Raw genomic sequence first — 27,832 nt, 5'->3', positions numbered from 1 at the left:
GACCTCTCTGAACTAAGAATCTTATTCATTCGTTAATCCTGGTCAGTACTCAAATATTTTTATTTCTTAGTAAATCTCATTTTCAAAGAAATATTGCAGATGTTTTTGTTTATGGCACTTATATATTAACAAAATATGTGTATTTTATTTCGATACAGACCATAATTATGTATATAGAATTTAAAAAAGGATGAAACACATTAATTGTGTACCACTTAAAACTTTTAAATAAGTTAGGGTAAATGTAAACCTGATTTATTTATATTTATAATAGTTTTACTGTAGGATAAAAAAGTAAAACTTAATTATTTACGTGTGTAATCCAAAAACTTTTGAAACTTTTATTCATCTCACGTTTTACAAAAAACCAACACTTAGGGTCAATTATACGTTTTTATAAACTAACAAATAAAACCAAAAAAGTAATACATTACTTCACTATCAATTCTTAGTAAACCACAGCAACATTAACGCATTATTGCGGAACCCATCAACAATTCAACAACACTATATACAATCGAGAAAAATATCGGCTCGCCTCACACCTTCAGTATACTTTATCACATTGTTGCCTTAACAACCTAATAGTCTGCATTAGTAAAACAGACGAGAAAACATGTAGGATATGAAAAGACTTGTCCATAAAGTTCCAGGCGTGCCAGTGGAGAATGTTACACACTTTTTCAAACTTTGGTTACATTCTCCAGCTGGACACCGTTGGCTCTACGTTGTACAACTAGCACCAATCCTTTTACTGTCTTGTTCAGCAAGATCATCTGATGAGAGAGGCTGCTGACGTCATCAGTAGTAACGTGGTTGTAGTCAGCTGTGACGCGTAGTTTCTACCGCCGTGCTGCATCGCAGCTGGCTTCTCACCTGGAATTTCAAATGTTTTGTCAATTTCAGTAAAAAATCGTGAAATAATTGTGAACTAGATAAATTTATAGCTGATTTTGTGTTTTGATAGACAATGAGGGTAGTGTTTGAGTGTCAATAACAGTTTAAGGAGATGTTTTTTGTGTTCAGAAAGATGAATAGTGTCTCAAGTAAAGACCTACTTTGTCATATTCATCGTAGAAATTATCCTTTGGATTGCCAAATAATATTTAAAAAGGTGTAAGCACCTGCTATCAAGCAATCCATTTCATTGCAGTAGCAACTAGTTTTGACTCCTATGTGCCATCAGGTGGTACAAGGACTTCTTTATCACATGAAGAGTTTATGTGTTCAATATGACACTTTTCATGTGAAGAAAGAAGTCCTTGTCCCTGACGATGGCTCCACAAAGGAGTCGAAACTAGTAGCGACTGCTATTAAATGGATTGCAATTAGTAGGTAAACTACTCTGTTCAGCCTTGAGCTGTTCTGATGACTTTAAATTTCCAAAACAAAAATGCACTAGCCTTTCAAGGATGCCAACTCACCGTCCACCGTGCCGTTGAGCACGTGCACGTTGATGGTGGCAGGTTTAGCATTGGAGGGTACACACGTGTAGTTGCCACTGTCAGTCTTGTCAGCTGTGCTGATCGCCAACACACTACTCTTGCGATCGCTCCTCACGCTGACCCCTCTCTCCTTGTCGTAGTTGATCATCCTGTCCCCGTGGTACCAGAACACATAGACGGGGGCCTCTGTGCTGTGTCTTAGAGTACAAACCAGCCGCAGCTGACTCCCGCTCTTGATGTGGAGATCTGGCGAGCCGAGAATGTCTGCGATTGCCTCTGTAATGTTATTGGACGTTAGAGAAGGTAGGTTTGAAGTAGGGGTGTGAATATTGGCACAGAGGAGAAGGTAAGTTTGAAGTAGGGGTGTGCATATTGGCACAAATGAGTGAGGTACAGAGGAAACGTTTAATGGTACATTCAAGTAATGTCTAGCACTAGTGATAGTGTCAAGAGCAAAGTCCAACACAGAACGTTCACTTTAGTGGAAGACCCTGTGCTCTGTGATAGGAATTTCCTCTTGAGTTCTTCCTTGAGAAGTAAGGAATAGATGATACACTCCATGGTACACTTTTGTAGTGTCTAGCTCTAGTGCTGGTGTCTAGGGCAAAGTTCAACACCGCCCCTTGTCACCATGTACTACAACGCTCACAATGGAAGAAGACCCTGTGCTCTGTGATATAAATTTCCGTTTAAATCCTTCCTTGCAAAGAAAAGTATGGAATAGAGGATACACTTGATGGTACACTTTAGTAGTGTCTAGCTCTAGTGCTGGTGACTAGGACAAAGTTCAACCCCGCCCCTTGCGACCATGTACTACAACGCTCACGGTGGGAGACGACCCTGTGCTCTGTGATATAAATTGCCGTTTAAATCCTTCCTTGCAAAGAAAAGTATGGAATAGAGGATACACTTGATGGTACACTTTAGTAGTGTCTAGCTCTAGTGCTGGTGACTAGGACAAAGTTCAACCCCGCCCCTTGCGACCATGTACTACAACGCTCACGGTGGGAGACGACCCTGTGCTCTGTGATAGGAATTGCCGTTTGAGTTCTTCCTTGCAAAGAGAGATAAGGAATAGAGAATACACTCCATGTTACACTTTAGTAGTGTCTAGCTCTAGTGCTGGTGTTTAGGGCAAAGTTCAACACCGCCCCTTGCAACCATGTACTACAACGCTCACAATGGAAGAAGACCCTGTGCTCTGTGATAGGAATTAATTGCCGTTTGAGTTTTTCCTTGCAAAGAGAGGTAAGGTATAGAAGATACACTTTATAGTACACTTTAGTAGTGTCTAGCTCTAGTGCTGGTGTATGGGGCAAATATCACCACCATCCCTTACAACCATGTACTACAACGCTCACGGTGGAAGACGACCCTGTGCCATGGTAATTTCCGGACATTGCTTCCTTCTCTGGTTCTTCCTTGCTCGTCTCAAGTATATTTTTAGTCCAACACACCAGAACTGGAAGTTATGTACCTTACCTGTGATATAGCATTTCGGGTCATGACTGCATCGTCGGATTGATAAAAACAATGGTCAACATTTCAAAATGCAATGCAGCATTATATCTTTAGGTGAAGCTCAAATTTTCCTATGTCTGAAGATACTGACAGCTATGTTTGTGTTTGATTATTAGACAATAGAAACCAACAATAGTTGAGTGCGGTTATCGTAAAGTAGGAACTTTACTTTGTTTGAGAACTTGTTGTTTGAGTAGGTTTGTTATATATACATTTTTGTTGCGAATAACTTATATAATTACTAAATTATAGAAATAGTTACCTAAAAATATAGTCTAATGCTATTTACGACTCCAAATGCTATTTTAAAATGCCAAAGAACACTAGCCATATCTCTAAAATAATAATAAAAAAAATTAAGAAGATTGCAGTCGTCTAAAAATTTTGAATTGCAATACTTTCATTAAAGTTTGATTATCATTTAACTCTATACTTTCAAAATTACTACTGTATAATGCTTATCATAAGATCTTAAAAGCGCCATCCAATTCATATTCAGCATTTTTATCGTATTTTATACAAATATTTTTGATAACAAATATTTCTTAAATTATTAAAATGTCTAAACAAATTGTGTAGGCCTACATAGTTAGTTTTACTGTGTGATAAAATGTAGTGCCTCTTACCTATGACTTTCAGCTCAACGAATATACTTGTTGGAGGATGGGTAGAAACCTGACATTCGTACATTCCAGCATCGGATTTCTGCACCTTGTGTATTTGGAGACCCCAGTTCTGGAAACAAGAATGATGCATTTACTAAACACCTGAAACGGTTCCTTAAGGAAGAGAAGAAAATAGTGTGGTGAAAGGTACAGGGTGGGCCTATATTTAGTAGCTCCTTCTGTCCTGCTTGATCATTGGGCTGCTTAAAAACCCCTAAATTTTCTTAGCCGATTTTTTTTTTAATTTTACTAGTAGGTCAGGATGTAACGTTAAACTTTAGGGTCCAAACTGTTCCGGGTACTGAAATTTTAGGTGGCAAAGTTCATAATTAACAATATAAAATGGAATAATGGAGTGCAAAGGGAAGGATACGTATGTAATGATATCAATAATATGACATTTTGTTAAATGTTTTCTATTGTTTATTTATATTGCATCCGGTTTCAAAAGTATAATAAATTTCAATCATTTCAATTTTTATAAATATGCTATGAACACTTTCCCCACATACTTGTATCCATTAACCTTTAACTGTTGTTTATTGTTGATATGTTTTGCCATAGCAGTTTGCTACTCTCCTAAAAAACCAAATAGGACTGAAGTGTAATCATTGACTAAAATGTTGTTTGGTATTCAATTGCGTTCTTGTACCGGCAAATCACTAATTAGAATTTTAAAAAGCCGAATGAAGTAATTATCATAACTGTTTTGTTTTACACTTGACTAAATATATATTATTTTATATTGAAATGGATTTAATATTCATATTTCATAATATTCATAGTTGTATATGACTTTATTATAATTTTCAATCGACGTTAATAAAAATTAATTAGATTTATAAGTGGTATTGCTAACACATAATTATGGAGAGTTGAGGTTTTTCCGACAATATGCAATTGTGGTAATAATATTTTTGATAATGATATATTTTTTTATAAAAATCTACGCAAACAAATGGTCTTGTAACAAATAATTAATGAGATATAACAGAATCAAACTCGATTATCAATAACAGACCCATTATCAATAACATTAATACCAATGTCTGAACGGAGGCTCTTAGCTTATTGCATTGTCCGCTACAGTAATTATGCAATATTATGGGGAGTAATTTATGCTAACGTGTTAAATAACTAATATGATATTATCTGTGTACAATTTAATTTGTAGGAATATATTCTCTTACATGTGATCTTTTTTTTATAATCCAATACATATTTTTCATCCTGTATAAGGTACGGTACGATCTTATTGACCTAGCATAAAATTGTGTGTAAAAAGGTTCTGGGCCAAGTATAGCTCCGAAGAACATAAGAGTAGGGCGTTTAGGCCTAACACATCCAAATTTTAGGACATTTAGGATAACCAAAAATATTGTTGAACATACCTGGAGATGCCTGGCATGTTCTACCATAAACCTATCATCACTGCTGTATGTGGCTAGTCCTACAGTCAACAGCTGGAAGTCCTTCCGTCTAATCCAGGACACCTGGAACAGTCATGTGATGTTGTAAAACATATGATTAATGTATCATAACTTTCTAATACACATTTTCACGTTCAATGTATACGATCATTGACAAAAATAATTAAATATAGACCGTCAGCTGTTGCGGTTACCATAGGTTCTGGTGCACACCGCTGGGAGCGCCATGTAGTTGCGGCGTAAGTGCTACGGTGTTACACGGCGCTCCCAGTGGTGTGCGCCAGAAATTATTTTACCCATAGAAGGCGCAGCAAGGCCGACGGTCCATATTTAATTTTTTTTTATCTATGATACGATGGAGTTGCGCGGAATTGATTATTTAAATTGAGATAAAAATTGTTTCTGAGGCAAATACCCTTCTACCTTTCGAGCATTATGTTTTGAAACACTCATGTCAAAAAACTAGTTATTATTTTAATAATTTATAACAATTTAGTTTGATTACTTTACATCCAACTTGTATTATGAAGAGTGGTTTGCTTTCAGTCACAGTTAAGATTGAAAATAAAATGGAACCTAATTTAAAACCAGTTTTCACAAACTGTTTCTTTTCTTGTTCACAATCTTACTGTAGTAAACCATTATTTACCCGTATGATCAGCAAAAAATACAATACGAATTTGAATTTTTTTTAAGAAATTTGGTCCACAGCCCTGGATCTGCAGCTAATTGTAATAAAGCAAGCGCTAGAGGATACGTCCTGAAGGAAATTTAATTTTAGTTGCTAGTCGTCGATTTGCAAGATCATAAAAATACATCTCAATCGTACAGTTAAAAAGTATATGTTCCAGTGAAACCCCTTATTTGTATTAAGTATATAGATATTTTGGTTCGTAAAAATCTCTTAAGCAGAACTAGAACGATTGCAAAGAGGGGTATTACAGTGCAAACACTTATTGTATTCAGTATACAGATATAGGTTAATGGTACAAAAGCAATGCATTCAAAGTGAGGGCTTACTCTGTTGTTGGAAGTTATCAAAACATTGGCAGAGATATCGATATTACTGCATTCTGCATTGGTGCATTGGTGCAACATCAATGTTTTAAGGTCGGGTGGAAGATTAGAGCTGTTAAATATAACTAAAAAAAACTTCGTTGATCTTTTTTTATTATGGGACATTTTAAAAGGTGATTTCGTCATGTACGAGTAGAATGAGTTTTGATGTGACGAACTAAAACGTTATTTTATCAACTAGTTTTTCATCTTAGGCAATAATTTAAGTAAATCGTAGTGAATGGATTTTTTATAAGAAAAGTTATATTCAACGACAGCAGACTCAAACTTAACTGGAATTAAACAGCCGAGTTAAGATCAGGATCGAAATTTCACTTGAAATATCCAAGAGTACGAAAAATGGATAGGCAGAACCCAAACATGTGGCAACTGCATAAAGATATTGATTATGGCACAAGGCAAATCCTGAAATATATTTTGTATCCAATTTAGCATTATTTAAAATAAAAATAACAAATGAAATAGTTTAAGGTTTAGTAAACGTCAACATTTTAAGATAAATTATTATTCAGTGAATTTTTCACATCGAATACGAACAAAAACAAACAATATCAATGAGTTAAATTTAGTTTAAACCCGGTGAAATTACATTGTTATGTAAACATCGGAGTGTTATATTGTAAAAACATTGAACGTAAGTGTATCTTTTTTTCTATTTTCATTGTTGATGTACAGGAAAATAATGGTAGCGATGCTATTTTAGTTAGTAGTTTTTGAAAATATTATTTATTAACATGTCGTATACACACAAAAAAAGAAAACCTAAAATTGTGTTTCAATAATGTAAAAATTACTTCTCTTAAATATTATAACTTATGAAAACGCGCTTTGTTTTTTAATGATACTAGTTTTGTTTAACCCATTTTTATAACTATGCTTTAATTGATCTATAGTCTGATAAAATCATTCAAAATATATATAACTAAAATATGTAGCTCGAAATTTGCGGATACGTAGATTACTGACCGTTGGGTTGGTAAACTGGGATTTATAATTTTTTTCTTGATCAAAATTTGTTTTATATTTTGTAGCCTTTTCGCTGTACGACAAGATAAATTTATATTCAACTCTTCCACTGGGAAATCTTTACAATATTCTTTCAGCAACATTATGTAGATTAGTGTTACAACCTAAGATATTACCTTTGTCTATGTAGTAGACATTCCATTTCAATGCTAATGTCGTAGCCGATTTTTCTCTAAAGTTCAACGTAGTGGAATAGAATCACCGACAGAGTGCATTGCTTTAATTTCTAAAAGACATTTTTTATTGGATATTCATTTTTTACCAAAGCTAAGCTTAAGGAAACATTTCCTGTACTTTATAAGCATACTTTATAGGTGAAAGATTATCAAAATTTCCTCAAAAGAGAAATCGGTACTTTGGTATTATACCGACTACACTGAAATTGGGTTAGATTAGGCTAGGATAAGATAACCTGAAGATAACCTAGCCTAATCAACCAACCTAACCTAACCTAGGGGTAACCAATATATGCGTGGTCGGTATAATACTAAAGTAGCAAGAAAACATACGAGTTCATCTATGTTCTAATTTGAATATTTGAATACAAATTCCCTGATTCAGATTCATATGGATCGAATATATATTTTACTTTAAGTCAATTATACTAGTTTAACCCTACGAAAATTGCAAATTGAAATGATCCTAATTATATTATAATGAAATGTAAACTACACTAGATTTTAGACTTGTCATATATTTTTTTCTGTAAATTCTACAATCACTTACAACGCCCGTGCCAAACTTTCTGACGGTGCAGGGCAGCGTTGCTGTGCTTGCCATCTGAGCGGTCACAACAGTAGAGTTCTCTGTAGCGAACACTGCACTGCGGGTAGCACTCTCTTGCCCTACTGTGTTTTCCACGTTCCGATGGTGCTTGGACTCCACACTCCGCTTGCTTCGAGGCAGCTCATCCTGGCTTTCTTCTGAGGGCCCTGGAATATGGTACAAAGAATTCAGGAACGTACAGTATGAGTGTGTTGAGAGTTGTGTGTGATTTAGGACTATTGAATTAGGGGGAGGGGAGTCGAAACAGTTAAGTTTTCGCCAAGCAGGTCTTTGGTTCAATCATGCATAAAAGTCTTCAGTTTTTGGCTTCTAATAAAACATTCTGGCTAGTGTGGCAGATTTAAATCTTCCTATTTTGTTCTAAACTCACCTTTATTTCTTATATTATTCATAATAAGCATATCCTAAACATTTACATACACATGCAGTCTACATAGCATTTAAGGTATAACTGTCTAAATTAATTAACTGATTTTCAAAATGATGACTGGATAGTTTACTATGATGTAAAGGAGTAAGTAAAATTTTCAACTAGTCTTGTAAATATAGTTCGCAAAGTGATTAGTTGTGGACTACAGCTACTCTTCCATATTGACCACATAATCCAAATTCAGTTATAATTTATCATTTACTTTGGAAAAATTGGGGCCGAATTCACACTATTAGCTAAGGTTTTTGCAACAACACATACTTTTAACCTCTATACATAAAGAAATGGTAACGTAGCCAATGATACGAATATTTCATTGGATCTATTATTGGAACCCATGTTTCCATAAAAAAAACAAATATAGTGATTTGGCCAAAAACATACACAGTTTGTGAGACTACAGTTTTTCACAGCAACTGAACCAAGTACGCAGAACTACAAACGTTTCTGCAGTGACAACTGTTGCATGTTATTTTGTCGCATGGCTTGGCTTGCACTGAGACAACTATCGACTTCTATTCGCGAAACTGTGACATGGGACATTACTGTCACACATGTATTCCTCAATTCCACTGTTTTATTGAAAGTAACATCACGCTATTCCATTTGTATCATACACATGAGGTCAGTATCCTCAATCCGTTCACATTCATGACATAGATTTTTTTTATAGTGGAGAAGCATTTCGTTTGTGTAGTATGACAAAGATATGATACTTATATTGTCACAGAAAGTGTAGGATCATGGAAATTTCTTTAATCTCACTTTTTGGTTCTTAAGTATTCTGGAATACCCCATCCAGTCCCAGTTCCATAGCAAAATCGATGATACTTTGGGGTTCTGCTACTTATCACCAATTGTAGTATGTAGTATAATCACAGGGTGACATAAATTACTTAAACTAAATAGACACATTTTTGGGCACTAACTCTTTTGGTAGACATGCATTAATACTTTTGTTGATGTATGTTGTACTTGAATCTTGAGAGGTCAAAGGTAATTTTAAGAAATTACTTATTTAAAAAATAAATAAATCATTCTGAAAAAGGAAAGCCTCATTTTAAAAAGTCCACTTGAATTGTTGATAGTAAATAAATTGAAATCAGTGGAACGTCGTCAAAGGCTTGACTATTATATTCGAGATAATATATAGTACAATATCCACTGTACCTCTATCAGCCAATGAGGTGATGACAATGAGATGGACGAGGATAGCGACTCCTAGGAACGATATTGTCCTTGAGACTGGACAATGAGTCATGCTAGAGTCCTCGGTCTTGTCCGGCACAGCCGAAACACTGCCTAGATACATGGCATCACAGGCTACACCGTGAGTCACTGTAACACAAAGGCAATGAATAGATACATTGCTTCACAGAGTACACCATGAGTCACTGAAACACAAAGGCAATGAATAGATACATTGCTTCACAGAGTACACCTTGAGTCACTGAAACACAAAGGCAATGAATAGATACATTGCTTCAAAAGCTACACCGTGAGTCATTGAAACACAAAGGCAATGAATAGATACATTGCTTCACAGGGTACACCATGAGTCACTGAAACATAAAAGCAATGAATAGCAATGAATACATGGCATCACAGGGTACACGGTGAGTCACTGAAACACAAACACAATGAATAAATACATTGCTTCACAGACTACACCATGTGTCACCGAAACACAAAGGCAATGCACATAAATAGTTACAATGTGTTGCAGGCTACATATTGAGTTACTAAACATACTTTTTTAAATGGTTCGGTACACGATAGGCTACATTAAGTCCTAACCTAAATAAATTATGAAAAAAATAATAAAATTGACCGCTAAGAATACAAATAATTATCAGGCAATTTTAAATATAGCTATACGTTGAATCTTGGTACAGTACAAGATTATGACAAACGCGAGAAAATATTCGATGACTTCGAGAATGAACAGAGTTGAAGAGAATTTTTATATATGTGATATTTATATGTATTCTTATAAGTAATTGTCTTATCCACGGTTTTTTCTGGATACCATCTTAGCTCAAATATGCTTATGTTATATATCCATGGATAAAATAATTATAACTTTTTTATGGTATCATCATTCTTACGAATCCAAAATAAATATACGATTCGAATATTATACCTTATGACCTGTTATTTTAGTAGTATGATTAACTTGTTATATTTTATTTAACACCATGCTGCACATGAATAATAATTGTTGCGTACCATGTACCTTTTTAAAAGAATTATTTCAAATAAGAATGTTACCGTCATCCCTTTTATCTCTACAATTCCCAAGGCGCTGGTAGTGTCAACGCACAGTTTACCTAAGACAAAACCTGCATTTGCTGCTTGAGGAGGTTCTCGCTTTTAGTCCTTGTGCTGGGTTTTATCTTTGTTTTATTACAAAGGAAAATGTTCTTACTTTCACTATAAATAATAAAAAGTAAGAATAAGTAAATTGCTTTAATGTCAAGGTATATCAACAATATAACTATTTGTGGATAGTTAACGTACATAAACTTACCTAATAAATAATAATCTAAATGATAGTTTATTTCCATGCATATTTTATAAGGTCGATGAATTTAATGTACTGAATCAGCTAAAAAATAATATACTAGTCTAAGTTGATGATTTCTAACATGTATAAGCAAATTAGTTAAACGTAGCGTGAGTGTAGCATGAATGGATAAATGGGTTAATTGAATTAAAATGAGACGATATTGATGGAGAATTCAGCACTAGTGATAATATTGTGGAACCAACATAATTTTATTGTATAATTACAACCAGTGTTTGCATTCAAATACAATCATAATAGTTATTAGCACCGCGTTTGTTTTTATGTGTTTATCAAATCGAATGTGTTTAATATTCAATTCTACGCTACAGATTGAACTATTTGTGTATTATAGGTTTCAATGCTCAAAACACTACTTGTATATTGTTTTAGGTATAATTTCAAGCTTGTCTTAAAAAAACTGTTGAGGACTTATATGGACATGCAGACGAAAGTCATTTGATCATTTAATGTATACAGTATACTGATATAAAATATTCAATACCTTCCTATAGCCGTCTCGCCTTTGTGCTTAGTTAAGGAGTTGTCATATACGACAGAAAACTGTAATTTACATCGGAGGAATTTTTCGTTTCCTACATTTTACTACATCTATTTTTATTGAAACACTTATAACAACATTAACTTTGTGATGGTATATTTATTGAATATTATTGTACAGGACCAAGACGTGTGTGGACGGATAAAATACAATGTTTAATAAGACCATTGTCATAACCAAATTAATTCAATGTAAATATTAAACGTACTATATAACCTGCTATACATGGCTATTCTAATAATATAATTATTAATTGTTGAGTTATTTTCAATTTTGTTGGAAACAGAGCAAATTTTTAATCAAGTGTAATCATCTTTGTTGGAAAGAGATTTTTCACAAGAAACGCCAGCCCGGAGCGTCGTCTGCTAACATCGTATTAACTCACACGCAGATTGGTAGTTAATTAATTCTGACAGCCCCTGGTGTGGGAACTCTACATTACTGCACCGACGGCTACAGCGTGTAGAAAATCACTGTTACAACATACGGAACTGGATCCCCGTTATCATCTTCACCGTCACAGCTGTTATAAATTTCCTCAACAGTTTTTTTCCTAGGACGCTAGGCACGAGCCTGGGATTGTTTTTTCACATTTCTTCAGGCTAGACCTAGGGGTTGCGGCATTATCACTTGTATAAAATCCATTGGTGACTTGGTGGGGATCGAACCCGGGCCCTCAGGGGCTGAAGTCCCGTGCTCTAACCACTACACCAGCTCGCTCCCCAAACAACAGTTTAAAGAGATATGTTTGTATAGGGAAACTAAAGGGCTGTGTTAGTGTATAAGTTAGTTATACTGTATATTTTTATCACAGTAAATTTTTCATTCTTATGGAACAGCTGAAGGAAATTTTCTTGTTAGTTCTGTACGTCGCAATGTACAGATTGTGTTTTGTTTACAATTAGTTTCTTGTTATATTTCAGTCATTTAAAGCCTCATTTAACCAAATAAAACTATCTAATCTTAAACAATAACTGGTCTCCTAGTAATACAACCAAATAGTAAAGCATAAATCATAAAAATAACCGTAAAATAATAGAAACAAAATGTCGTCTATACTATCAATCAGTGTCGATCTACATGAACTAGACACGAAAAACAAGTTTAAAAATTTACATTAGGATAAGAAGTTAGTCTATTTGTGTTGTTTAGTTTAGTGTACAGAAATAAGTTTGTATAGGGAAATTAAATAGTTGTATTAGCTTATTAGTCAGTTATGTAGTATTAAATTGTATAATAGGTAATTCATTAATCATTGTAATAAAAACATAAAATAAAACTCTAGTATAAATCTACAGTAACAAATTCGAAACTTTACGTACACGAAAAATACACAAAAATTTAAAATAAAACTGAGTAACGGCTCCACAAAAAAAATCAAAATAATTTGTAGATTTCGCCCCAAAAATAATCTAAGTACCATTGATTCAACGGTAAATACTGATTCATTGGACAGGAGCGCGTTACTATCCTATAATTACATTATGGTTAGCATCCCGGACATGGTTTTGACAGTGGTTGTCAAATCGTTGCTGATGTATTCTTTTTATTTTTAAATACTTTTGTATAGGTGCTTTCCGTTAATTTACTACCCCTACTTTTTTATTGCGATTCCGCTAATTTAATACCAGAAACTTTTCATAATCAGCAAGTTGTTAATTTGTTTCAGAATAGTTTATTTATAATTGGTATATTTATAGACTAGGTTAACTGTAAAAATAACGAAATTGCAATACAAGAATATAGTGGCAGTGAATTAATGGAAAGTAACCTGCAACTGCTATAGACACTCGTATGAAATATGGTTTGGTGATATTTGTATGACTAATTTATACTATAAAAAAATAATAAAATATGTCTTGTTATATGGAAAACTAACTCCATCGCTGCAAACTCAGCAAACTTATTCAAAAGATTTATTTGATTGCGTGGATAAATTTTGGATTTTTAAAAGGTATGTTAGAAAGTTTATGAATTGGACTTTTAGGTTTAATTTAAATTTTACATTTCTTCATTAAACTGGCAAACCCCCTTACTTTACAACCCTTTCACCGATGTTTGATCACAAACTGATTCAAATAGGTGTCGCATTACACGTTTAATTCAGATCTCATCAAAAGTTCGTTCATCAAAGGAAACAATTAAACCCCATTAAGAAAAGCCTTTGACTTTTCAACTTGCTTTTTATCAATTTGAATCAAGTGAAATCCTCCTCTTCAAACACATCAGATTCAACCTTGATTCTAGTTTTTCCACCTTTTGTGAAAATCCCCTCTCAAATCATTTCACAATTAATTGTTTGAGTATCAAGCTGATTTAAGGAAAAATTATATTTGAAAAATACAGTTGATAAAACGGGTTATCTGAAAGATAAATCAGTTTACCCTAAAAAGAAATATTACAAATTACAATTCGTATTTTTTATGATCCATCTGTTTAAATATTTATTTTAATTTTAACTAGGATTAAGCTTTGTGTGTGATGTTATTTAATTTATTTAGCTGACATTTTGCTTAAAAAAAGAAAATCTGTGATTATTACATCGACGTCTTAACGTATTAAAGACTTCATTTAACTTTCAAAGTAATAAAAACCACAAAACTGATTTAATGAAACATTCATTTATATAACTTAAAATTCCGTCACTTAATGTGCGTAATATATATTTTCTATGCAAAGATTTAACATTTATAAAATATAATGGTAGATGTAGTTGGCTTTACGAACAACTGGTGCTATGAGATCATAGATTTGAAATAATGTTTAAGTTGAAGAAAATTATTAAGTTAAGAAAATGTTAAGAGTTGAAATTGCTTTGGCGTTGATAAAGAAGAAGAAGAGCAATAAATCCCAAAAGCTTTAGACTCGACAGAACAATCGAGGGAACACGCTCTTCCAACACACGACCAAGAGTCGGTGGTGGGGAGGGTAAAGTTTAATATGCTTAACATTTTTATAGTATAACTTATACTATGTGAACAAAACATTGAACAAAACATAAATTTTACAAAACATTATAATTAATAAGATATTATGGGTAAAATGAAAAAATTATACAAAAAAAGGGATTTAACAATTTAAAACAGTTAAAAATATTAGCTATTTCCTAAATATTATAATCACTATAAAAACGTTAATTTAAAAAATACAAGACCATTCTATATTAGAATAATAATTTACTACACGACAAAAAGTCCCTGAAAAACTTACAGTCATATTCATTCTGAGTAGTATTTGAACAGCTTATACTTTATACTTATGAGTGTTAAAAGTTGTCTTTGGACTTTGTTGTGTTAAAGAATAAATTAAAAATCAGTTAAAATAAAATCAGTTTGGAAAATCACAAAAAATAAAACCTTATACTTTCTTTAAGGTACTCTGGTGATATTTTTTTGTCATAAAACAGCCATTGATGTGAATATTTTATTAGAAAAATCATTGCATTCTAAATAATTTTTTTCAACGTAAGTCACGCCGTCCCGAAGAGGTTTTTATCGTAGACCCAAGCTAGGTGTCTGTAGTAGTAATTTGCAGTGTGTAAAGACAACAAAAGTTTGTAAACTATTACATCTTAGTATTTTTATCAATGTTGAAGTGAAAAGAGTTGAGTAAAAAATGTGTAGAACCTTGTGTAATCACGATTGTAATAAAATAGTGAAAAACTTGGTTTTTTAAAGCCAATTGAGTATTTTATTTTATGTTTCTTTTCAGGCTTTGCACAAAATTCTTATAATATTACTTAAACTCCTACGAAAAAGAAAAAAAAACATATAATGATTTTTGACTGTATAACTGAAACATTCCATACAACTCCTAACTTTTTTTCAATTTATTCTTTAACACAACAAAGTCCAAAGATAACCTTAAACACTGATGTAATCTGGGAATTAAAAAAAATAAATATTAATTTAACTGAATTAATAGATACTATTGAAACCACATAAAAGCTAACTTTTTTTGTAAACCAGTTGTTTGATTACGTAATATAAATGGAGTATTCGTCAATGTTTAATGTATCATTTACATCATGTTCCAAGACTGTTTTATCATTTCAAGCTGCTTACAGCGTTTCTGAGACGACCAAGAAAGTTTGGATTTATAAAACAATGCAATCCTCTCATCGGATTCAGCTTGAGCCTTTGTTATAAATATTCCTTACTTTTTGAACCCTTTTCTTTTTTAAGGGCGCTTTTAAATAACCTTCTTCAATGGAGCTTATTGTTATTAAAAAATTGTCTCGGGTCATTGCGACGAGGAAAATTCAATCTAGAATATTTAATTAACTTTTAATAATTAAAGTCTTGACAAAACACGTTTATCCTACAGGAATGTTTATATTTTGCAACTAAATAATTGCTAATCTTTTACAAAAATACAGAAAAATTTAATTTTTAGTCTTGCGTCAAAATACTTACAAATTTGAATTCAATCGTAACTCAATAACGAGTACCCGAAAATGATAATGCATTTTGGAAACTTATAGTTAAAAATTACTTTTTGTTTGTAAAATTTGTCAATAATTCTTTTGGTCATCAAGATGAATTAATTACTATTTGGTTAAATGCATCAATTTGAAGGAACATAACCCTATCTCTCCTAATGGCAAGTAATGGAATCTCAAAGACTTTGAGTCGAAAGCAAGACTGTATCTTCAAGACCGCTTTGAATAATATCTGTTTGTGAATTTACCATATAGGGAATAAGCTATTACCGTAATTCTCATGGTAAGAACTGGACTCGGGACCGAAATATATTTTTGTATGTCCCCAGACGCTAAAAACACCCTTCGTTAGAATTGATCTATATATCTATAAATGTGTCCGTTAGCGCGATAAATCGAGCAAAAAATGATCCGATTTTAATTATATTTCGTTCAAACGTGTAAACCTACGTTTTTTTGAACGAGTTAGCGAACTAGCCATATCGGATAGGAGTTTATGAGTGGGGGGATAATAATGGGGTAAAATAATTATAGGTGGGTGTTTTTAATTCAATAAAGTAAATACTATCATCTCATATTATGTACTTTGTTCCTTAGAACGCATATTTATTCATCTGAGACTCTATTTTACGGGCTACTTAAATTTATAAAGAATACTTCAAAATGTTACGATAACGTTTAATTGATGTAGTGAACTTGTTCTATTTTATTCACAAGTTATTTTACAGCGTTTGTTAAAGGTAAAGAAAAAATCTAAAAATTTCTACCAGTAATTAACAGAATAACTTCCTAAATATACAGAAATTAACACAGATACAGGTATAAAGTCTTAGTCAAGGATTACTTGATTTTATATTCATAATATTTATAAAAAAAAACATTACTCTAACCGTTTTATGCTCATTGAATAACTCTTTAACTAAGTTAAAACCCATTTTGAAAAAAACATACTAGAGTTAAAAAAAAATAATCCATTGCTTGCCTTGTTACTTAAATGACTCGTGTTTCAAAACATCAGATATTGAACTAATATCCGTTTTAAAAATTTCATCGTTCGGGTTATTTCTAAAAAGAGTTTTGCAATTAGTGTGAAAATCCAACGTTAAATGTTGCATTCTGATTAATCTGCTCAACGTTTTGTTCGTTATCGAAAGCACTTCCAATGTAAAATGTTAAATATTTACAAAATTGGACCGATTGAACTGCATTTATATTGTCTCGTCTCAAATATTTTTGTATATAGATGTTTTGACACAGAATGCGGAATATATTAAAAAATCCCTTAATGTTTTCTATAAATCAAAAACATAAACCATTTTAAAATTCTGAAGAGAAGTAAAGTGTAAAAGACGAAATTGCTTATGACCTAAACTCTAACCATATTTTCTTGTTCGTACATATATAGGCTACTTTTGATTGCGATTACCAATTAATATATATAAGTAGTTATTAGACCTCAGACTTCTAGATATTAATAGTGTTACCAATTTAGATAACCATCCACCAAGGGGATTTTAAACCAAATTAAGAGTGAAGGATGAGTGTAGAATGAAGTAAGATGCCTTGTGTAGGTTTGTCACTTACTAACACCAGCTATTTCATTAGTCAGGCCCATTTAGAACCCAATGATCAAAGACAGCTGGGTCCTGATTAAAACATCGAAAAACTGCAAACCTTTTCTCAGGATCGAACCAGTGGCCTTTAGATTGCCAAACTAGCACTTTAACCATGTAGCTATATACTGACACAATAATAATGTATGTACAATATATTTTAGACAAAACTGATACCTAATAATCATTTCATGATTATACAATCTATAAATTACTGATATTGTGTATATGGATATACTGTTTAAAGAAATAAATAATCTACTTTTTATTTTTGCATAGTTATTGTATCACAGGTATTTGTGGTTAAAATTTCGGTAAATAATAAATTTTACAATATTAAACTAAAACTAGTTTAAATGTAGAGTTAACAACTTAGTTTAGCCAGTTATATCAGGACGTAAAATGTCTAATATCTAAATCATATTAGCCAAATATCCAATAAATGGTATTTTAGGATCAAGAAGGAAAGATGAATTTTGAGAAAGACATAGCAGAAACAAGCCCCGGCTGTGTTATAACTTTAATTTATTCAGTTTTGTGTTCCAAAGAGATCTTCTATTAATTTACTTCTAACCTCAGGGCCAGCAACGAGTTTTCTTGTTGTAAAATATTTGAACCGTCCAAGGGAATGAATTATCAAGGTTTTGTGTTTCTCTCAATTAATTATAGAATACATTTATCCAATATTTGAAGAAGAATACTTTTTCAAACTAATTTTTAACCCACTCAAACTATTGACTTACTATTTTTTCTGCCCACGTTTGTTTGTATGTTTGGTTTTAAAACAACTATAACTTTTGATACAAACCTTTTACTGGTAAATTTAAATTTTAAATGAGAATTTAAAAACTTCAACTTTAAACTTTGATTTATTAATGAGAATAGTGGTATTGCAAAATATAATTGTAAATAATAAAATTGTACACGATAATAAACTAAATGAATTTGTTGTAAAACTACATAAAGGAGTTTTCACATTACAGCTGTAAAACGAAACAATCAAAAGGACTTACCACTATAAAGTTAGCTTAAAGAGAGTAATAAACACGGGGATATTATTCTGATGTAATGGTATATTATGTTATTAGTAGAAACATTGGTTTACCGGACGAGTATGCGGGATTACCATTCGAATATGTGACACATTTTTAACGAGGAACGTATGATGTTTTCACCATACTACTCTCAACTAACCTAACAATTAAAACAACTGTATCCAGTCCGTTATATTCCCAATGACTAAAGGACATAACAACCACTACTCATAACTCAAAAAACAGGTTATGTTTTCGTTTATTACCACTCATCACAAAAATTATAATCAGGTGATGTTAGGTAAAATTAATAAAGTACAGTAGTAGGTAATGAAATTCCATTTGATTAATCAGGTGGCAAACAGCTGTTTTCCGGACTAAATTCTTGCTTGGAAAGTACATTTGAACAGTTGAGTGAGGCGAAAACAGATTTATGTTCACAACAAAAACAAATTGTACTGCCATTATTTCTATTCTAAATTGTAAGCATGATTTCTCTGATTCATCTCATTATAATAAGAAATATAAATCGGTTGACAAACGGAATTTGGTATGGACAGCATAAGCGAAAAACAAAGATTACTAAGAAATTTTCAAAACAATATTTTGTTCTGACTAGAACGCTCTAGGTCGCCAACATATCAGATGGTTTCAATTGAATTCCTTGTGAAACACGGGATGATTCCTTTTGTTTCAAATAACACTCGGATCGTCGGCGCCTCCTTTTGTCGGTAGGATGAAAAATAGAGCACCATTTCTTACCTAAATTTGATATATTAATCTTGAAGCAATGTCAATAACTGCTTTGTTATGATATGAAATGTATGCTTTTGTGAAAGGAATGTCGTGTGATTATCGAAGGAATGCCACTCGTGCCTGTGTGTTCTATTCTACCAATATGCCTGATATTGGGACTGAGCTTTTAATTTCTGAGAAGATCAATTCTTACGTAAAAGCTTCAGAAATTTTTATTCGCATGTACTCGATAACTTAGATCTGAACTTTCTCAAGTTGTAGTGTGTTTCAATGAATCAATTTTAAACTAAAGTATATGTCAATAGAAAAAATCTATAATAATTTGAGTATTGTTTTCGATTTAAAAAATTTCAAAATGTTGCCAAATAATTTGAGGAATTCGAGTGAGTTTTAAAACATAGAAAATAAGAAATATCTAAGAAAATAAAACATATAACAAATATGGAAAAAAGGGAGGTATTTTTGTATTAGGGAACAAAAGAGGTTGAGGGTTATTTGAGGAAGGTACAACAGCAACAAGCTCACAGTGCAAACAAAACATTTGTTTGGTGCTCTGAAGAAATGTTCAATTAATTTGCTTGAACCTCGAGGGTCAGAGATGGTTTAGCATTTGAAAACAAATAGTGTTTATCTTAGAAGGAAATACTGCTAGATATTCTATCTCATTACTTATAGGTGTAACATTTGAAAGTGCATTTCAAGGCAGTTTTCAACGTCAACATAATTTTACCATCTATATTCAACAATTTTATACAATTCATAGTAATCTCGTTAATTGCATTAAACTAAATTGACTAAGTACTTATAACTTTTATTTTGAATGAACTTTAAATGGAAGTTGTCGTTATGGCTATTTTGCTACCAATTATTATTCTTTCTTTTCATCCTCAAATCCCAAATTCATGCAAACTTTTTATTTCATATTCCATTGATTAAAGTAGGTATGCAGCCACTAGCATGTTTATCTAGACATATAATAAAAAATAGTATTTGTTTTTATTAAAATAATAAACAAGAAATCTGCAATGAAACAAATTTAAAAAAAATAAGGTTATAAGGTCTGCTGAGGGCAGACCTTAAAGACAACGTTGTGCTGAAGGTAGATTTTAAGATAACATTAAGCTGCAGGTAGATTTTAAGATAACATTAAGCTGAAGGTAGATTTGAAGATAACATTAAGCTGCAGGTAGATTTGAAGATGACATTAAGCTGAAGGTAGATTTAAAGATAACGTTTAGTTGGAGGTTGATTTGAAGATAAAATTTGGCTACAGGTAGATTTGAAGATAATATTAAGCTGAAGGTAGATTTGAAGATAACATTGAGCTGAAGGTAGATTTGAAGATAACGTTGAGCTGAAGGTAGATTTTAAAATAATGTTAAGCTCGAGGTAGATTTGGAAACAACGTAGCACTTGCTGAAGGTAGATTTTAGCATAACTTTAAGCTCAATTTATTTTTGAAGATGAGCTGAAGGTAGATTTTAGGATAACGTTGAGCTGAAGATAGATTTGAAGATAACGTTAAGCTAGGGGTAGATTTGGAAACAACTTAGCGCTCGCTCGAAGTAGATTTTAGCATAATTTAAGCTCAATTAATTTTGAAGATGAGCTGAAGGTAGATTTGAAGATAACGTTGAGCTGAAGGTAGATTTGAAGATAACATTAAGTTAAAGTTAGATTTTAAGATAACGTTAAGCGAAAGGTAGATTTGAAGTTAACGTTAAGCTAAAGGTAGATTTGAAGATAAAGTTAAGTAGAAGGTAGATTTGAAGATAACGTTAAGCTGAAGATGGATTTGGAAACAACGTAGCGCTCACTGAAAATAGATTTTAGAATAACGTTAAGCTCAATTTATTTCTGAAGATAACGTTAAGCTGGAGGTAGATTTCGAAACATGGTAGAGCTCGCTGAAGGTAGATTTTAGAATAAAATTAAGCTAAATATATTTTTGAAGATAGCGTTAAGCTGAAGGTAGATCTGAAGATAACCTTAAGTGGAAGGTAAGTTTGAGGATAACGTTAAGTGGACGGTAGATTTGAAGATAACGTTAAGCACCACCGGGAGCCACACAGGCAATGTTGGCGACCAAGCCTCCTCTGAGATCAGTCTTTCTCAAAGGCTCTCCTGGATTTATTGCCTTCTTTATATCCGCCTCTTCCCTTTGTTTTAACGTCTTACTTAGACAATCACATTTATTTGGATAAAATGTGCTTAAGTGGACTTTTCCACATTCATTTTCTTTTAGAGCTTAACCTTGGCGTTTAATGGGCATTACTTTAAAACGTGGTGGAATATACGAATAAAGACAAAGTAACCATCAATTTGATCTTTTCCTGACCTATTTGTTTACAGTTGGATTTGAATAAATCAATAGTAAAATCTATATATAATTAAGTTTTTACAATTGAAAATAGTAGATTTGTTTTAGAATGATCCTTTGTTAGTTTAGAAATGTGGCATGGTTCTCAATTTTTGTTAAATTGGTTTACAATTCAACTTTATAAATCTATTTTAGAATGTTTCGTCAATATTTTACATAAGTATGGTTTTGGTATAGGACAACTGCATAGCTTTAGTCTCTTATAACCGAAAATTATATAGGAAACGATCTAAACCATGAAAAATTAACTGCAACGAACCTATCGATTATTGCATGCACACAAAGTAATATATTCTTCTGTGTTTTTTTTTTTTTTTTTTTTTTTGTATATTTGGAAAGCCTTGCCAGCACTGTTTGAAACAAAACAGTTAAGACAAAAGTTTTTACTATGAAAGGGTACATTCATCCTTTCATATTTTTTATTAGAAAACCTATGGAGATCAGAGTAAATTAGGAATGCAGCGTATCTGTGGGTTTGACTATTAAGTTGTTCAACAGTACAGAGCTAGAAAAAAGAGGATGTAGTTCTGCCTCATTTGTGTTGTGGAGACCAGCAAATGCTCTGGGGAATTGGTAACACAATTATCGACAATGTTGTCTATTGTTTGTTGTTGTCCCACTTTCACAAAACTGATCGTCAGTCTTTCCCTCTTTAATTTAAATTACATTAAGTGATAATTTAACCTGCCCCATTCAGTGAGTGGTATAGTTCAACTTTCAAAAATGGTGTTATCCCTTTTGAAACAATCCTTGCCTAACTACCTTAGGATGAAATGTTAGTACCTAGCACAATAGCCGTATTTATTTTGTTGTTTATTTTATTTAATCCATCACCACGTTCCTTTTTATATAAACATGGTAGTAGTGTGTAAAAAGTATGGCTTTTCCTCATTAAAATGTAGCAAACCATTGTCATTTAAAGGAAAACCATCTAAGACTCCCAAATGTTTAGTTGTCCATTCCATTAAGAAATGCATAATCGAATACGATTTTAACTTTAAATTGGACTTACTGTCATTCAAGTTGATATAATAAACCTGTAGAAAAGCCAAACATTTTTCTACACTGCAAAAGAAAATAGAAGTTCTTTACATGTCTACGTGATTACACCCATTGTCCTAAACTAAAATTACTGAGATAAGATAATAATAATTATTAATATTATTGATATAACAGTTTTACCAGCTTCTGCATCTTTTAACTCTTTCTTTACAAACTGGACTGATTTATTATTTTCTTGAAAACATTGGAATGTTCTCTTAGGGAAAGTACAGAATCAGTCATGTGGAACGATTATACTGGGGGAGGAACTATTTTCACCTACCATAGGGTTTAAGGAAAAGTAAAAATAATATCTTTTGCCAGTGAATTAACCAAGGGCAATCTGGTAGTTTTTTTCACGATCACAAAAGAAACATACTTCTCAACACTAACTAGGAGAAAATATTGTACAGTATATTGAGATTTGGAATGATGCAAAGAAATTTATGCTGTTTCAAGCGAGCTTTCATGAATTGTTATTTACCAGAAAATTATGTCCAGTAACTGTTTGATGTTCATGCGTTTTATAAGATAGGTTTGGGCACTAAGTCAAGAAAACTAATTTTCTCATCCACATTTTCTGCGAGAACAGAATTTTCGTTGTCCTAACAGCCAACAAACTATAAAACATTTTCTGTAAAATCCCTTCTACAAGTCTTTATAAACATATTTAACTTCTTGTCTTTTAATTTGGACATTCAATTCGAATCTAGAGCTTACTCTTTTGAGACTCTTAAAGCTTTTGTTCAGTTAAGTTGGCATAAATGTGAATTACATATAAAATAAACCCTGAAACATCATTTAATCCATATGCATTGAAAGTGGGAGTAGTTTTTACTTTAAGACCCATGTCACCAAATTAATTCGTTTAAATATAAATAAATAGCGCTGAACAAACTATTAAGCTACGAAAAAAAATATTTAGCTTTGTACAGAAATCTTCAAATTGTTTCAAAGGAATGTAATGCTTCTTAAATACATTTTGCTACACGAAATAATATCCTGCTCAGTGTAACAGTATATTGCATAGAAGAGTAGGAAGTGAGCCATTATATATTTGAAACCATGTATGAAGTGAGTAGTTTCGAGATCTATCGAATACTCTAAATGGTGAAACATAGGTATAGACCCAATTTCACTCGTGTTTTGAACCTTACTTTTCGCTAGACTTCAAAGACTAATTGTTTTCTTAACCAACACAGACATTGGATTCCTTTATTAGAGTTAGGAACATGCCAAAACACATAGAATGTTTTAAGTCGCCCCAACAATTGTAAGTTCACATTTACTTTAGTAAATACAGTTTTGGTTGTATATAATTAAAGCTATTGACAAAAAAAGTGCGTCGACAAAATCCAAAAAAGATAGTAAACATTACTTTCCCATAGTAAATATTCTTTTTCCGTAGTAAACAATGTTATTTTGAATTTTCATAGGTGATAAACATGTAGTGAAAAAAGGTCATTTCATAGTAGTGTAACGAAAAATACTTTAAAATATTAGCCTAATTAGTAAATAATGTTTGTCATTTTAGGTTCAAACAGCGAGACTAAGATCATAAACTCATCATTGATTTCAATTAATAGTTCATTAATTAAGTTCCAATTGAACCAAACTCCCACCCGTTAGTGATTTCAGCTTCAAACATCTGCTAACACCAAAGGTAAATATTAGGCCTATACTACCGTACACACTGATGTGCATTATAAATGCAAACATACCAAAGCATGAGTTCTACGAACGCTTCTTCCTCTGAGTTGCATTTTAAGCAGCTACCTTCCAGTGTGACTAAATGCGATACAAAAATAAGGTTGCAAGAGTTTAATTACAAGAGTGACACTGCGTTGGCAGTTGATGTTATTTTCAACATATTTAAAAAACATATTCAAAAAACCAATGCCCGGAAACAGCCGTTTTTGTTATATAAATCGTTCGCAAAATCATCGTTTACAGGAAACTTCAAATAGGAAACATAAAAAACATATGGTAAATGTTTCGGTCCGTTAAAATTTGTTTACGGCACATTATATTTTTTTACAATTTGAAACACTCATAATCTCACTACAAATACCTCGATATTTGAAGTTATATGGTCTATTTTTAACGATTAGTAGGTTGCTTCCACAGAGCTCTGTGATGAAAATAATCTTTCATTACACGGAGCGAAGGGGTTTTTTGTACGCAATTGCGTGAATGTAAAAAGAGCCACTTTCACTCCTAGTGATGAAATATACTATTATAGAATGCTGTTCTAGTAAAATATAAAATATTCCCTTTCTGTTCTGTTGATAATGCACTTATCATTCATAAAAGGCTTGGTGTGAGCTGGTCTAGTGGTAGAGCATGGGACATAGTTCCTTGAGGTCGTGGGTTCAAATCCTGCCAAATTACCAATGGACTTTAACTAAGTGATAATATCACAAAGTCCACCCCAAAGTTGTGTGAAAAAATATTACGGGCTAGAGCTTAGCGTCAAGACAAAATTGAAATTATAAACACCTGAAATTATATTAGCTTTTTAACCACGCCTTAAAAGTATTGATTGTATCAATAAGAGCTAGGAATGATGGGAATGCAGATATGGTAAAATGAATATGATTAAATTCCGTCTGCTGGTTAGAAGTATCAGTAAAAGAGCAGAATACGTTTGAACCATTTACGTGTGGGTGGTGCCTTTGTAAAAAGGGTTTCACTCAAATGTTTGTCACTTGAACATACGCTTTTACTCGTACAAAGTATAACATTTTCTTCATTAAAAATTTAAATAAAAAGAATTCAATATAAATTACGAAATAATGTTCTATCAATGAATAGTTTGGTTTTAAAACAAGATATAATTCTGTTTATTATCACCTAAGAGATTTTGCATTTTATAGTAATTTCCTTAGATATTTCGTTTAATATCATAGCAAATAATAAAAAATTAATATGGTAGTTAAAGAAAAGACAAGTATGTGATCGTAACTTGGACGCTATTTTATTGATAACAATAATAAGAAGACATTTTTTTAGATAAACCAATTTAAATACAATAAAAAAAGAATTAAAAATATTAAGTTTATGAATTTTGTGTTAATAGATCAATATATATTATATATTTTTATATGTTTTCAAACCATTTATGATCTCGTTTTATCTTTTTAAAAAACATATTTCCAAAAATGAAAACGTTAAAATTGTTTTTTTTGTACTATCTGTCAAACTTATATTTTATCAAAGGATTTTTAGGATTGGCAAACATTGGCCTAAATCATTACCAATCAAACCAATGAAGGTAATACAGTAATTGTTTTCATAAATATGCAGTTTTAAAAAGATTTTTATGAAACACAGGCTGTAAACGTACATGATAAAATGTTATTATTTCTCCTATACGATGAATGTAGAAATGATAACGACGATGTTAAACTCTAAGGAATTCAAACATCGTAAAGAAATCAATTCCAGAATCGTAATGTTAACCGTCATGTCAAATCTAAACGTTGAAACACTGCATTCCGTCAAGCGTTGTAAGTTATAATGCAGTCGTGAACTAATAATTTAAATTTTGATTACTTTTTTGAAGAATATAAGTCATATTTTATTTTATAATTAACATCAAAAATATAATTATGTCCCTAAAATTTTTGTGCGTAACTAATCTTTTATTTTACTTAAATACCTTTATAAAATACACTTTAGGATTGCAGAAAAGGTAAATTTCTAGCATAATTTATAACAATAAATATTGGAATAAGTATTTAATATAGGTAAATGTAATTTAAGAACAAATCCAAGCGAAATCGTATAGCTGATATAGCGCATTCGCACATTCCTTAAAGCTATGTAAATGCTTATTTGACCGTGAATAACCTATAAAATTAACACAATTTAAGTTGAATGTTACAAATTTATAAAATATACTGAAGGGAATAAAATATTAATACTGCTTGGATATATTGTCAAAGCAGAAGTAAGATTTGGTAATATTGTGTTACTTTTTCTAAAAAATATACATTTGTTTAACATTGTTAGGTTATTGAACAAGTTTATTTCCAGTAGGCCTACACAAGAATATATATTAAAAAAAGGAATTTGAAACCGATACAGTATATTTTTTTAAGATGCAAGCATAACCAAAATCTTATGAAAAAACGAAAATTTGCATTGGGTCAACTATTGGAAACGCTATATTTTATCGCGTGGAAAGCCTAGTATCGAATGCTTTAGTGGTTAAAAGTGTCATATATTAGTTTTATATTATCTTCTAATATACTTATTTTCTAACAGTGATGTAAAACACTGAACTATAATGTTTGATCGTTACTTTAGATATGCATATAGCATTTGTTGGTCACAAACAAGTTTTTTGACAGCAAAAATAATAAATATTATTAATTATTTAAAATAAAATTATTATTTGTAAGAACTACTAAATCGAAATCGTATTAAGTAAATTTACATTGCATTTAGTACAGTTTAGTAAATACTTGATAATTAATTATGATTGTTATGGAGTGTTTTTTTAATCCACAAAAACAATGCATGTGCGGATTTCAACGCACATTTTCTTAAATAAACCATCAAATTACTAATAAATATTTATATTTCCCTAATAACCGTTGGAATTAAATACATATTTTTATATTTTTCTCTTGATGTCCACCAATAAAAAAACCTTGTACAAACACAACTTAACTAAAACAACCCTACATTCAAATAACATGATTGCCAGCTACATAATAATAACAAACCTAGTTTCCTGGCCACATATATCCAAAGGTCACACACACGCGACACTAGCGCACTCTACATCATGGCACTGGAACCGCCCGGCAACGACTGAGGGATTGGCGGTGTTGCCGCGTTTCCCCCACCACACCAACCCCTACCCCCACTCCTACATTACCAGGTCGTAACTTATCAACCATTATCATGCAATTATACAATGTAAACAACCGGACGCGAATACCGAATGGAATTAATCGAACATTATTCACTGACAGTCGTAATGGGATGTGACATTTTCACGGATTGAATGGAATTGGGATGATTTTAAAAATTGATGGAGCTGTTGAAG

General features: G+C 32.0%; 1 protein-coding gene across 1 annotated transcript; it reads right to left on the bottom strand.

Moving 5' to 3' along the window:
• Window positions 1-321: 321 nt before the first annotated feature.
• Window positions 322-27,589, bottom strand: LOC128996913 (junctional adhesion molecule B-like). The gene is made up of 7 exons (XM_054422444.1): window positions 27,507-27,589; window positions 9,551-9,718; window positions 7,891-8,096; window positions 5,023-5,124; window positions 3,593-3,701; window positions 1,425-1,721; window positions 322-876 (listed from the first exon to the last, which is right to left on the bottom strand). The coding sequence occupies exons 2-7, from the start codon at window positions 9,690-9,692 to the stop codon at window positions 773-775; spliced, it is 960 nt and encodes a 319-aa protein (XP_054278419.1). The 5' UTR covers window positions 9,693-9,718; window positions 27,507-27,589; the 3' UTR covers window positions 322-772.
• Window positions 27,590-27,832: the final 243 nt, after the last annotated feature.

The sequence above is a fragment of the Macrosteles quadrilineatus genome, unplaced genomic scaffold, assembly GCF_028750875.1.
Source record: "Macrosteles quadrilineatus isolate MER2022 unplaced genomic scaffold, UCM_ALF_1.0 Scaffold_6__1_contigs__length_79288215, whole genome shotgun sequence".
NCBI lineage: Eukaryota > Metazoa > Arthropoda > Insecta > Hemiptera > Cicadellidae > Macrosteles > Macrosteles quadrilineatus.
The sequence above is the reverse complement of the archived record's forward strand: the minus strand, read 5'-3'. Positions and strand labels throughout refer to the sequence as shown.

Coding starts and splice junctions, on each gene's coding strand:
- LOC128996913 (XM_054422444.1), bottom strand. CDS start 9,692: ATGTATCTAGGCAGTGTTTCGGCTGTGCCGGACAAGACCGAGGACTCT. Junction 8,097..9,550: donor CACCTCATTGGCTGATAGAG/GTACAGTGGATA, acceptor ACCATATTCCAG/GGCCCTCAGAAGAAAGCCAG. Junction 5,125..7,890: donor GAAAGTTTGGCACGGGCGTT/GTAAGTGATTGT, acceptor TGACTGTTCCAG/GTGTCCTGGATTAGACGGAA.